General features: G+C 41.4%; 1 protein-coding gene across 18 annotated transcripts in view; it reads left to right on the top strand.

Annotated features, from left to right (window-relative positions):
- The window catches only part of CACNA1A (calcium voltage-gated channel subunit alpha1 A), a 262,485-nt gene that overhangs the window by 246,993 nt on the left and 2,110 nt on the right, over nucleotides 1-13,382 (top strand). For 14 of the 18 annotated variants that reach the window (XM_048489718.1, XM_048489716.1, XM_048489717.1 and 11 more), the window contains 2 exons: nucleotides 1,397-1,589; nucleotides 2,578-2,825. In XM_048489718.1, coding sequence (XP_048345675.1) covers nucleotides 1,397-1,589; nucleotides 2,578-2,825 — 441 coding nt within the window. Of the gene's footprint in view, nucleotides 1-1,396; nucleotides 1,590-2,577; nucleotides 2,826-7,613; nucleotides 9,528-13,289; nucleotides 13,297-13,382 lie in introns of all 18 variants that reach the window. The other 4 variants (XR_007243931.1, XR_007243930.1, XR_007243929.1 and 1 more) reach the window with 3 other exon arrangements.

Below are 13,382 nucleotides of genomic sequence, written 5' to 3'. Positions count from 1 at the left end.
TGTCCATTGTACAAATCGAACTTGGTAGTCTTCGTGTGCTGTAATATTCAAGAGATGCAACTACTGTTCAAGGCTTAGATAAGTGTCCTGTGCCCCTCTTATCTTGGGATTTAGAATCTGGTCCTTTCTTCTGTGTCTTACAATCTGTTTACCATATTCAGGTATAAGCACTATCCAGAATTATGTGAATTCATTCAAGCCCAAGACCTTTATGATAGTATCGGGTACTTTGAATTAAAAGGCCCTTTATGACTATATTAAGCAGTCTCTTGGGTGCTTCTGAGTTCTGCCATTGGAGGGTAAAGTCTGCATTGTCAATTTTCTCTCCAAATGCATTCCAAATTCACTCCACAGTTAAGATGTTAGGGTAAGTACATACCAGGTTGAGCAGAGAAGGGACCTACTAATATTGCCAGCCTGAAGTTGTGCAGGAATCAGGTCTTAAAGCAAGGGAAATTTCTTTTGCAGTATCCATAATTCCATTTTGGTGATGAACATATGTGAACAAGATTTCCATAACCATTCCTCTCTGGCAGTGAATAGGGGTCCCTGAGTAAAGGAGAAATTATAGTTCATTGTGCAGGAGCAACAGAGAGAGGAATACCAACTTGAACAGGATTGAGGAACTTCAGAAGGCATGATTATGCTTTCAGTAACATCATCAAAAGCTATCAATGTTTCAGAGATGTTACAATTCCTCAGTGAACATTTTTCTCATGTGTTTGAGCTGTGCAGAGCTGCGTGACAGAAAAGGGGGTGGGGAATCCAGCAGTGGGATTACTATCTCAGAACGTTCCTTTATTGGTATGCTGAATATTTCTGGTGTAGCCTCACATTTCTCAGTCAAGACCGTCAAGTGGCATTCAGTTCAAAAGTAGTAGTATCTAATTGCTAACACTGTTCGAAGGCTCTTTTTCAACTCAGAATATTCTTGTAACATTTACCATTTTATCTTCCATTTTTGTCTTATTTGGGGGCAAAGGTGATATGTCAACTGGCTATTTGTTAGCTAAGTCCATACATTTGTTTTTGAATGGATTGAGAAAAAGGAAGGAAGGCTTGATGGTATGCATGCAGAAACAGAGGTTCATAATCCCTTCCCAACCTCCTAGACAATCAATCCTAGTTTCTTTGGTGAAGAGATATCTATAGAAACTCACATACGCACACATATGATTTCCCAGCTATAGGTACAGAAGTATGCATTTCAAATTGGTATTTTGATGGGTAGACAAATAGATGTTCTCTGAACTATATTTGGTTGCCTATATTAGTTGCCTAGATAGCCAACCCTATAATCACATTCTCATATCTCATATCTTCCCAAATCTATGGGGATTTACCTTCTCATAAGCTGCCTCTTATGTTACTGTTCTGGGTTTCTTTCCTTTTCCAGACAATCACAGATGCAAGCCCCATGAAACGCTCTGCCTCCATGTTGGGCCACTCACGCTCCAAAGGCATGCGCTTGGATGATTATTCTTTGGAACGGGTAATCCCAGAGGAGAACCAGCGGCATCACCGGCGGCGGGAAAGGGGCCACCGGACATCAGAGCGCTCACTCAGCCGATATACAGATGTGGACACAGGTCAGATTGCAAGACACATGGGAGTAGGTCCCTAGAGAAAGGCTGCGGTCCTTTCATTGACTACTTTAGAGTAGCTGCAATCTTTGCTTTTGGCACTACTCAGGCACTAACTGATCTCAGTATTGCAGTCATAGAATTATGGTACCCAGTCATAATTAAAAGGACATGTACCTTTAACCATACCTAGGAAGCGATGTACACAGCCTAGCAGAGTATATATGCCTGGTATATCAAGGCTAATAGTTTTCAGAGATGAAGCTCAGCTAATGGAATCTAGGGCATTTGACCTCCAGTAGTCACTAGTTCTCTTAAAGTTTCAGGACTGACAGAGTGACACTTTTTCATCCACGAAATGCTGATTGAAATACAGATATTTGTATGATATTTGCTGAGGAAAAGGGTTACAAGATTGAGGTACTTGTGCTGTATCTTCCAGAGTAACTTGTATAACTAGCCTATGCTGTGTGTGAAAGATTAGTTGAATGATACAAGGTATGCCTCAGGAACCTTCATTCCTTTTTCGAACCCGTCTGTAGATCACAGACCACATGTTGTCTAGAAGTACCTTCAGGTCCTCTTGTCAGCTGAATTGGCTGGGCACTGAGGACTGACTGAAAACTAATCCCAATCATTTGTGAAGGAATTTCTGAGTGGTTCCTTAAGCCTTTTAGGTGAGGAAGGAATATCTGGGTGGCAAGGAAGGAATATCTAAGCAGTTACATGCTTTTCAGTGCCAACATTAGTAGTTATATCCTTCTAAGCCCCCTGAAGTCAGTGCACTTAGAAAGGTGTAACTATGGTTAGGATGGTACTGGTTGACATCAGAAACCAAGTAAAATGTTGCTTGCTGTACTTCCTTGAGGGTTATCATGTTCCCTCTAGTTCCTTATAGTCCAGTGGTGGAAGCAAAATATTATCAGGCCCTGTTGTGGTACAAAAACATTTGTTACATGTCAGCTTGAATTGTCATTTTCTTTCTCACTGGCAGGGCTGGGTACAGACCTCAGTATGACCACGCAGTCAGGTGACCTACCTCCCAAAGAAAGAGACCAGGAACGAGGCAGGCCAAAAGACCGGAAACATCATCATCACCACCACCACCATCATCACCACCACACATCTTCTGACAAGGAGCGGTACTCACAGGAGAGGCACGAATACAGCCGGCCTCGCTCTAGAGATCGACGTTGGTCCCGCTCACCCAGCGAGGGCCGAGACCATATGCCTCACAGGCAGGTGGGTGTGGTTTTCCATTCTATGCTGCGCCCCTAGGGCTACAAGTACTTCATGAGCTGAGATCTCTGTGCCTCAGTCAGACAGGAGCCCAGTCATCAGTTTGTGGATCTCTGTTACAGTGGTTGTGACTCTCTTTGGCCTAAGCAGGACCCATAGGTGCTATAAATGTGGTAGTTGTATATATATACAGAGTAAGCCAAAAGAACAATCCACATTATCGATATGGTATAGTTAGAATGTGGGGTGAGCGTGTTTTGATTGATGTGGGTGTATTTTCTGTCAGTTTTCCACTGAGACTCTGATATCAATTTCCATGGCAGGCACAGCCATTTAAAACCCCATCAGCATACATATGCAGCTAGGATTTTTTTGTCCCAAAGTAAATCACATTAATTGTAAGCTGCATTCTGTTGCCCATTCATCCTCTTCAGAGAGTTCTTCTTTGAGGGCTTCACCACCTACTTGGAATTTCTCCATATAGAATAGTTTGGAGTCATTGGCAAATGTGACTACCTTACTGCTTGACCTTGTCTTTTTCCATCTATTTATTTCAATGACTTATTATTAGCTGCTTCTATATGCATCATATTCAAAACAGTTGACAATAAAATAATGACATCAGTAAAATAATAAAAGGGTTTTTTTAAACATTCATATGAGTTTAATGGTGGGGAAGACCTAAGGAGCTGTCAGAGGCAGAAAAGCCAAAATGTAAAGAGTCAATCTCTCACAGAATCTGATTGTGTGAGTTCAGGCTGAAAATGGGTGGCGTTTCTTTGGTGGCATGGGTTCTAATCCCACCACTGCCACTAATATATATAAAGGGAGAGGATCATGAGAAAAACCTTGCATGTCTCAATACCCAAAGACAATGAATGTTCCCTAATCATGCAATCCTATGCAGAATTATTCCAGTCTAAGCTCATGGAAATGAGTGGGCTTAGACTGGAGTAACTCTTTTTAGGATTGCTTCTTTTCTTTGCTGCTATATCCTTTTTTTTCAGTTGTCCCACCCTGTTCCTTTTTAAAATAAATGTTGAACTGAACCAGCCTAGGGAACTGAGGTGTTCTCCACTCCCTCCACACACTCTCTCTATTTTAGATAATCACGCAAGAAGCTTTTTCAAACTTTAATTACTAAATAGTAGAATTTTATTAAAACACTTCAGGGGATTAGGTTAGGAGGGAATATTGTCAATAAGGAAAGGAGCAGTTTTATTTACAGTTATTAAAATGTTTTCAAAGTTCAGCACATATAGTAATTGGCTTTTTCAAAAGTATCAATTTGTCACAGAGTTCTTATCCTTTAAAATATGATAGACTTTCAAGAGGTTTCACAGATCACATCCAAGTTAGCTCCTAGAGGTTCACGTAATAACTCTGGCATCTATAAACTATATAGAAAGGGCTATTTTGACAATGTGTGTTTTCCTTCAGACTTCTCAAACTTTAGGATTACCTCACAGCATTTGAAGTAAAACCTTCTAAAGAACTGGGGATGGGAGTTATTTCCCCTTCTGACTAGAGAATGTCCCTCTCTGGCATAAACTTTTCCAAATGAGTTCCCTCAGTTCTAGCCACTTTGTCCAGAAGACAAACTAGCTCTGCTAGGCTAGGAATTCTTCTCTCCCTAGAAGTAAATTCCTTTTCCTGGCTACAGTAAGGCCTTTCTTTCCCCAGTACTCTCTTACCTTCAAATCCACAGGTATTTCACAGACACATCTGCTCTCTCTGGACCTCAAAGTTGAACTTCCTCAAATCTTGTCTGTAGCTCCTAAAACTCCATCCACTTCCAGCCTGTCACTCATATTCTCAGGCTCTGTGTGGGATTAATACTTTACATTCAAACTTTTCTGCTCCTTAGGTCCACCACAAACTTTTCTGCTCCTTAGGTCCACCACAAACAGTGAAAGTAAAAGAAAGAAATTAATGCTATAAATGTAAAATAGCATTTTAAAAGCAGCAAAAAGCATATAAAATAGCAGCAGTATAAAATAGCTTCTTCTAAGTAGTTTTTTTCTATAACATACAAATATTAACAAAAAGGCTCAGCAAATAAAAATGTTTTTATAAGGTGCCTAAAGATAGCAAACATTACTGTAGGTGTATTTTTGTGTACAGTATACTTCACAGTTGAGGCATCACAGCAGAAAAGCTCTGGCCCCTTCCGCACATGCAAAATAATGCATTTTTTAAACCACTTTCACAACTGTTTTCTAGTGGATTTTGCCATTCTGCACAGCCTCAAAGAGCACTGAAAGCAGTTTGAAAGTGCATTATTCTGCATGTGCGGAATGAGCCTCTGTTTCTGCTGGTAATGTCAGAACAAAAGAAGAAGAGTTTTAGATTTATATCCCACTTTTCTCTGCCGTTAATGAATCTCAAAGCAGTTTACAAACTCCTTCCCGTCCTCTCCCCACAACAGATGCCTTGTGAGGTAGATGAGGCTAAGGCTCGTTCTACACGGGCCAATAATAACACAGGTGTAGTATGGTAAAAAAAACCCGTGGGGTGGGGGACTTCGCACAGGTCCCACCCCTAAAATGAATCTGCCCCATATTATTTCTCCCAAACCAGGTTTTTTGAGAATTACACTATTAGTGAGTCTTTTCAAAAATCTCGGGTTGCAGCTGCTCACAAGTTAACAGTCGGGCCTGAGACACTTTGTTTACCTCCATTTTCCTTTTTAAAAAATGTTGCGACTTACATCTGCATAGCTACACAGGTGCAGATGGTCATGTCATGAGACAGCAACATGGCTGAGGGGTTCATTTGTGCTTGCCCTCATAGCTACGCATCAGTGGGAAGCATAAATTTAAAAAAAATAGACGCGTCTTCGTGCGAAGGCACAATAACAACCTGGATTGTTTCTGTGGGCTCCAGTCGCTGCCTGCATGGATGCATGCGAACACAAAAACAGGAAAATTGGTTACTTTATCCCAACCAGAGCCCTCCGGGGATGGGGCGGTATAAAAGCCTAATAAATAAATAAACAAACAAACAAACAAACAAACAAACAAATAAATAAATAAAACTGCAACCCATTATACATTTGCTGTGCGTAACGGGCCTCAGAGAGTTCTGAGAGAACTGTGACTAGACCAAGGTCACCCAGCAGGCTTCCTATGGAGGAGTGGGGAAACAAACCTGGTTCTCCACTTGCTCTTAAACATTACTCCATACTGTGCCAGGCTGGAGAGGTTGATCTTAGTTGCTTAGCAGATTGATACAGTTGGTGGCAGTCCTTCAGGTAGCCCAGTCTCAAATTATTTGGGCTTTTTCTATATCAGGACCTAAAGCAGCTAGTAGGGACATTTATTAATCAGTTTACAACATTTATATGACAGCTACCTAGAAACTTGCTCAAAGTGGTTCACAATCCCTATAAAATCATTTTTAACAGCCATAAAATTATCAATATTAAAACAAACTATAAAAACAAAAATGTGTATTATTCATTGTTGTTTCATTAGCAGTTTGCTGCCTTAATTCTCTTTTGGGTTGCCTTACTGTTAATGTACATTGAGATTTTGACGTAGTTTGTCCTGTCCCCACCTGCCTCATTTGGTAGAATTTCTATACTATAATTTGCCTCTTTTTAAGCTGCCCGGTCTCTTATGTTCAACCACTTTTATTAAGCCATTATAAACATGCCAAGAATAAATTGAAGCGATTGTCGTTAGAGGTGCAAGTGATGCCTTTATATTATATCAAGCTATGTGGCAGTTTCTTTCCAGTAAAGACAGTGCTGCCCACCTGTGCTCTATGGAAGTGTCTCTCAGGTAGTCATTAGAGGGAAACGTGCCTTGGGTCTTCTGTTAATGTTTCAGAGGTATACCTTGCACTACCTAACAGGCCAAGGAAGCAAAAGAAACAGTTATAAATGTCCCTTATTGCTAATGGCAGTGCAGCTAAAATTAAGTTTCTCCATTAAAGCTTGTAACAGGAGGGAGTCTGACCTGTTGTGCCTTTCTGAAATAAACTCTGATGGAAGTCTCTTTTGTGAGGAACTGGCTTTCTTTCCCACAACTGTAGGCAGCAAGTGGAGATCAGTTTGTGTTCCCCACCTTGAATTATGGTGCAAATTAAACCTGTTTTTCCTGGGACACAACCCAGAAAATATGCCAGTGTGAACACGTTCAAATTTTTGCTCGTAGCTTCTAGATCAGGGGTGTCCAACTCTGGTGCTTCAGATGTTCATGGACTACAATTCCCATCATCCCCTGCTGGCATAGCCCATTGGAAACTGTAGTCCATGAATATCTGAAGCACCAAAATTGGATACCCTGTTTTAGGGCCTTTCCCCACTTACCTTAAGCCCCACGCTACTTGAGGAGAGTAGCGCAGGGTCCCCCGGCACTCCCCACGAGAAGGGCAGCGACAGCACAGCCGCCCCGACGCTGCCACTGTCGCGCCCCCTCAGCGCAAGGCATCCCTGGCGCTCTTGCAAAGGGCGTCTTTTGATGACCCTGCGCAGAGCGCCAGGGATGCCGCGCGCTGAGAGCAGTGTGCGGCATAGGGGGGAGAGTGGGGAAACGCCCTTAGATTATCTGCCATCCTTTGAGGTAGTGCTAATGTGGGAGATTGCATTTTCTGGGCACAACTTTGCATTTGTAGCTGGGAAAAGGTAGTACTTTGCAAAACAACACATTCAACCCAGCTGGCCGCAGTGCAGAATATAGTTCTGCAAATATCTGTCAGCTGTAATGTGTGACGTATTCAAGGAACAACAACACAACTCCTTCCCTGTGCTGAATAACTTACTGTGGCCTTTTTAATCTTTTTCAGTTCCCTCCTCCCCCAGTTGCTCAGAGGCTGGACTTCAGCCAGTCACGGACAGGAAATGCAGTCCACATACACTGAGATTTTTTTTGTAACAACATTACTCAAGCATGTCATGCCATTTTTGAACTTTTTGCCTTTTTCAGTTATACAATTTGCATACATCCCTGTTGAACACCTACTTCAATTATCTTTAAAGTAGCAAAGAGCACAAATCTTTCATACCTCAAAAAGATATGTGTGGGCTAAATATTGTACTATTGTTGCTAAAATTTACTTGTGGAAATATCTTACAATTCCTTTAATGCATGTTGCACACACACTGAGTTGTCAAATAAAAGGGCTATATGTGATGGTGTTCCATCTGTTTGGCACGAGAGTCAACTGGTCTGAGAAGAGAGGACAGAAAACATAGCAGCATAATTCCTCACAGGAGGTCAAACGGCATATATACACTTGAAATTAATGTCTGCTTAGTTGCTGTGGCGTTCTACGGCTCCCAAAAATACTGGAAATTATTTGGTGAGAGTGCTAAGAATTCTATTAGAGATAGCTTGTACACCTCACAGAACTACATTTCCCAGGAATCTCTGTGGAGAAAAACTGACAAACCAATCTATAGTATGAATATGCCTATACAAACTACTGTGTGTATTGCTGAGATTTAGGAAGGTGTGGATGTTATCCACTACTTATGTGCCATACTGTGACTACATAAAAATATTTTATTTCCAGTAAATGGGACAAAAAATTATCTAGTACATTTTGGTTCAAGTGATTCCTTCCTTTACTCTACCTCAGCAGTTATTTGATCCACAGAGAATCCATTTACCCGTCCTTTTTATCAGACATTTGTGACAGGCATCCCATAAAAACTTGCCAGCTATCAGCTTCCAGTTGGTTGATCTGCTGTTTGTATACAGAGCGGAACCAGTAAGCCCAGGTCTTTCAATCACATGAAAATGACATACTATTAAATGACATACTATTAAAATGACATACTATTTGTCTCTGCTTCAGAGCCATAGCAAAGGGGAACTGCACCCAGGGCACGTGTGCTCCCCACGCCCCTGCACCGGTGCATGCCCGGTGCGTCACACACACACACACCCGTCCCATTGGCAGCTCTGCTTTTTCCAAAGGGAAAATCAGCAGGGGTTATTATGGCAACTGTGTTGAGGAGCTGGGTGGGGAATTCTGTTGTTGGAAATATCATAGGAGGCAGTCTTTCTCAAAATAACCAGACCCATGCAGTCTAGCAAAGGCTGTTTTTTTCCCCATAGCGGTCAGTCTTGAATAATTCAATTGCAATGATTGTAGTGCTCATGTGTTGAGGCATTGCTTTGCAACAATAGGGCCAGAATTGTTGATCAGTGTAATTATTTTTGGATCCATCTTATACTGATGGGATCTACAAAGTGTGTTTGCTGTCACCAGTCCACATATTATATATGCAAGGGAATGAAGAATTAAGCTTGCCTAAATCACAGTGAGACACTTGCGCCAGATTCAGCATACACATTTGCACTGTAGTAGAAAATACAAAAGTGAAGTGTTTGCCAGTCCTTATTGCAAGTATGCTCCTTTAATAATCAGTTAATGCCCTGGTGGGATATAAGGCTAAGCTCCCAAGATGGCTGGCATGTGTGGTGATAATTTGTGAGCTCCACTGCAGTTTTGTTGAGGGATGTTTAGTAATTAATCTGCAGTGACTTGATGACAAATGCTCCTTTTATTCCATTATTTTCAGTTTAGCTCCCACCACCCCATTCCATGCAAAGTCTGTTTTTTTTTCATTTATTTCTGTTGGAAAATTTGGACACTTTACTCAGGGTCTTGTGGCCAATCTGCCTTTATTTACATGTTTATTTCTGTATCCGTTGTGCTTGGCTCTGCTGTCACGGCGAGGGGCGGGCGCAGGTAAGATGGTTGGTGAGCAGAGAACGAAAACCAAACTAATCCAGCAGATGGCCCCTGCCCAGCTCGCTGGTCTTTTTCTCCAGTGTCTGTGGTGTGACCCCTTTGTTGTTACGCTGGTGGCACTGAACTCTCTTGGGGTTTGTGAATCTGGAAAGTTTGGAATTAAGCTGTCCCTAAACAGACAGGCATACTTACAAGCTATATACATATCACATCCAAGCAGTGAAGGAAAAACAGACACAATACACACATCCCCTTCGGGGATGGGGCGGTATAGAAATCGAAAGAATGAATAAATAAATAAATAAAACTACATGCACATATGTGACAAATACACATTGGTCACAGGATATGTGGGGAGGGAGAATTACAATTTCCAGCAAGACATACTTCCTGGGATTCTCTCAAACTTGTACAGTAAGGCTTCTTCTGTTCTGAAACACAGTATCTGTTGCCAGTGCTTTGTACGGATCACAAGACCAATATCTTTGGAAGTACTTCATTATGGTCCTTTTGTTAATATGTAATCTCAACAGCAGTTGACTTGCTTCCTTCAGCTCTGTGATGTGTGGTCCTGGATTCTTCTTGAGTTCCATTCATCACTTGTATGACACTTGTGATTCACTATTGCATAGAGGAGTAAACTGATCTGTGTGGCTACCTGAGCATCTGCGTTTAATTCTTCTGGACTCTGGCTAACATGTTCCTCTTTTTATCATACTGCTGGCTATCGGTAAACTAGAATGCTGCACCACCTGGGTTCTGGCTGTATTACTACAATTTCTCTTAAATAAGATCCCTCCGTTCCAAATTAAATATGATTTAGCCCGGTGATGCTGCAACTATCAGGCAGCTACTCCCAGCCTTCTATCTTCTGTGGGATGGAAGCTGACTAGTTTACAGAGCCATTTCCCAATCCTTGCTCCCTCTGAGAGGCTGGCAATTTGTCCCAATCTACAGAGGACTGTTCTTACAATACTCTGTGGCACTTGTCCCACTGCTGCAATAGGTTGTTCATGGACTTACTGTCCTGATTCAGCATTGTACAAAGCTGAATCAACTTTGCTTTAACACAAACAACTGGATTCTCACTCTCAAGCTTTTCTTCTAACGTTTTCTTTCCCCAGTAAATTGAAACCTCACAGATCTAAACACTCTTATCACAAGAAGAACTAAAAAAACCACCCTCTGGCAGATTTTAAAACAAAACTGAGGCATACTAGTAAGTCCAGTTTTCCCATGGCCTAACTAAATAAATATAATCTCATATGTCATATTATACAGTACTGGTGATTGAGCTGAGTACAAGGCAGAAGAAGGCAGTCATTCCAAAGAAGCAACAGTACTGGGTATCTGATCCCAGGAGAACAAATACGTCAAAAAGGTGATAACCTGCCTATGAACATCTCTGCCATGCTTCTCAAGATGCATGGCTTACCTTTCAACTTAGAACAGCTGCTCACTTACAATGACCAACTTGGTTTTGTCCTTCTGAGTGATTTTCAGGGCTATTATTATGCTAGCACACTTCACTTTTATCACGAACTGAAATATACTACCTGTTACCAGAGTGGTACCATCTGTTCCCAGTACAGCAAAGGAAAGAACTAGCTGTGACTGAGTGAACAGATCTTTTTTTCTACACTTTTTGCTGGCTCAGCCATTACTAAAAATTTTATTAGGCATTTTCCAAAGCAATCCAGAGAAGCTGCACCATTTAGTTGAAAGCAATTTTTTAAAAGTCACACACAAGGTGACTAATGATAATTTCACTAATTACAAAATACAACAGAGATTAGACAGTACCAGGGTCACATAATCAAAGCCATAAAGCCTGTTTCAGATATTGTTGATCAATGCTAGAAAAGTCTTACCACTAGAGTAAAAATTCTGCCTTTTCAATGTACCCATTATTATTTGCCTTGGATAATAAACGAAGTTACTGTTTGCTGCATTTTATAACTGTTGAGGGATCTGAACACCATCCTGGGCCTGTGACTGCAAATTCCCACTGATTCTAGAAGCATAGTTTGGAAGTTAGATATCTAACAAAACAGATGGTGGTTCTAACCTTGTTTTCTTGTATGAAAACCATCACCTGAAAGTGTCAGCCACATTGCTAGTTACTTCCTCTATTCCTGCTTGCCAAAGTCTCCCAATCAAGCCCAATCAGGTTAATGGTCCTGACCATTATCTTGGTCACTCACCATTCTGGACTGTAGTCACAATACTGAAGATGCATTTTTAAAAATCTTAATGGAGCATCTTGTTTTCTGTGGCACAAAGCCAAGAACATTTTCTCAAGGTTTAAATGGATTTAATGCTTAAGTTTATCTGTAGGTGAATGTACAATCTACTGTGCCTAGAAATGTATATTTAATTTCTCTTCTGCATTCTCTTTTGCATGAACAGCATTCTCATGGAACAAGTAACATAATATGTGCTCAATGACAAAAACAGTTCAAGAAGTTGATAAATAAGCGTAGTCACAGGGCAATCAGCAGGCAAATATGATTGTGAAAATGCCAGCAATACATGATGTCCAGATGTCTAAAAATTAATTGAAAGGGTTCTCAATGATCTGGTGGCCCCAGTCTTGTAGACTAACAGTGCAACCCTAGACAGAATCACACCATTTGGAGCAGATACAGAAGGATATAACTGTTCAGGAATGCAATGTTAGTAGCTATTTCTGTGCTTCTTGTTCAGTATTTTAGTTGTTTTTTATCCAAATGTGCTGTGATGGCTGGATGGACCACTGCTTTGATGTATTGTGAGCCCTCTATTAATTGGGCAAGGAGAGCATGTTGGCTGACTTGGAGATCAACAGAGCAACCGAGAGTTTCAGAGGGTGAGATGCACAAACTGAGAGGTTGCCTCAGACACCTCTGGGATGTACTGTCAGTTGGTGCAGAGGTCACCAGGTTAAAAACAGCATATGTTTCCAACCTGTCCAGCACTGCTTGAACTGAAAATGTACTCAGAATTCCTTATACTATTGAGAAGATGTATAAACAGGGCCAGACCAGAATAGTGTCAACAGCACTAGTTTGAAATCATAGAAAGGAAGACTAGGACAGTGCCAACAACACTGGTTCAACATCATAGAAAAGGCAACCTTGACTCTTAGAGAGCCATTTCAGGTGTCTGGGTCTGGTAAATGACTGGCTACCAATGCACTCCTATGCAGAATTACACCAGTTGACATGAATGGGCTTCAGTTGGTGTAACTCTCAATTCTAGAGTTGGCCACCTCTGAGAGGTTTCACTCTCTATTGGAAATATGACAGACTCACTCGGCCAGCTTAGTGTTTATTTTGCAACAATACGCTGTACAGATGTTGAGTTGTGAATACTGTTGCCTGTTAGCATGTTTGTAAGCGATCCCAACAGGGCAGCTGTAGGTAAGCCAGCAGTTCTCACGCAGGACAGCAGCACTCTGCCAGGCGGCCCCCGTCAAGAGTTCGGCTCTGTTCCAAACTTCTCCAGACCCAGTGTTCTCCCTCCTCTGTCCTTGCTAGATTTCCATTCCCACCCTTCCCTGAATCCTACCCCATATCTGTCCCAACTTCCTCCCCTCTTTTCTTTTTTAAGCTCCAAATATATTTTCTAACGCCTCCCCCCTAAAATCACTTTTGGAAACATGCGATATGGACCCATGCTTTGCAAACCCTCTTCCTTGCCCTTTCTCCTTCAGACTTCGTTTCCCCTTTTTAATGCAAATTATTTTTCTGCTCTTTTGTTTTGCATTCTTTTTGGAAGCGTGCAAGTAATTCTTATGAGCTTTTTTGCTACTTTTTAAACCCTGAAACTTACCAAAACAAACCTCCATTTCTCATTTCTCTTTTTTGCTTT

This window comes from Sphaerodactylus townsendi, linkage group LG03 (genome assembly GCF_021028975.2).
Source record: "Sphaerodactylus townsendi isolate TG3544 linkage group LG03, MPM_Stown_v2.3, whole genome shotgun sequence".
Lineage (NCBI taxonomy): Eukaryota > Metazoa > Chordata > Lepidosauria > Squamata > Sphaerodactylidae > Sphaerodactylus > Sphaerodactylus townsendi.
This window is presented reverse-complemented; position numbering and strand designations above follow the sequence as displayed.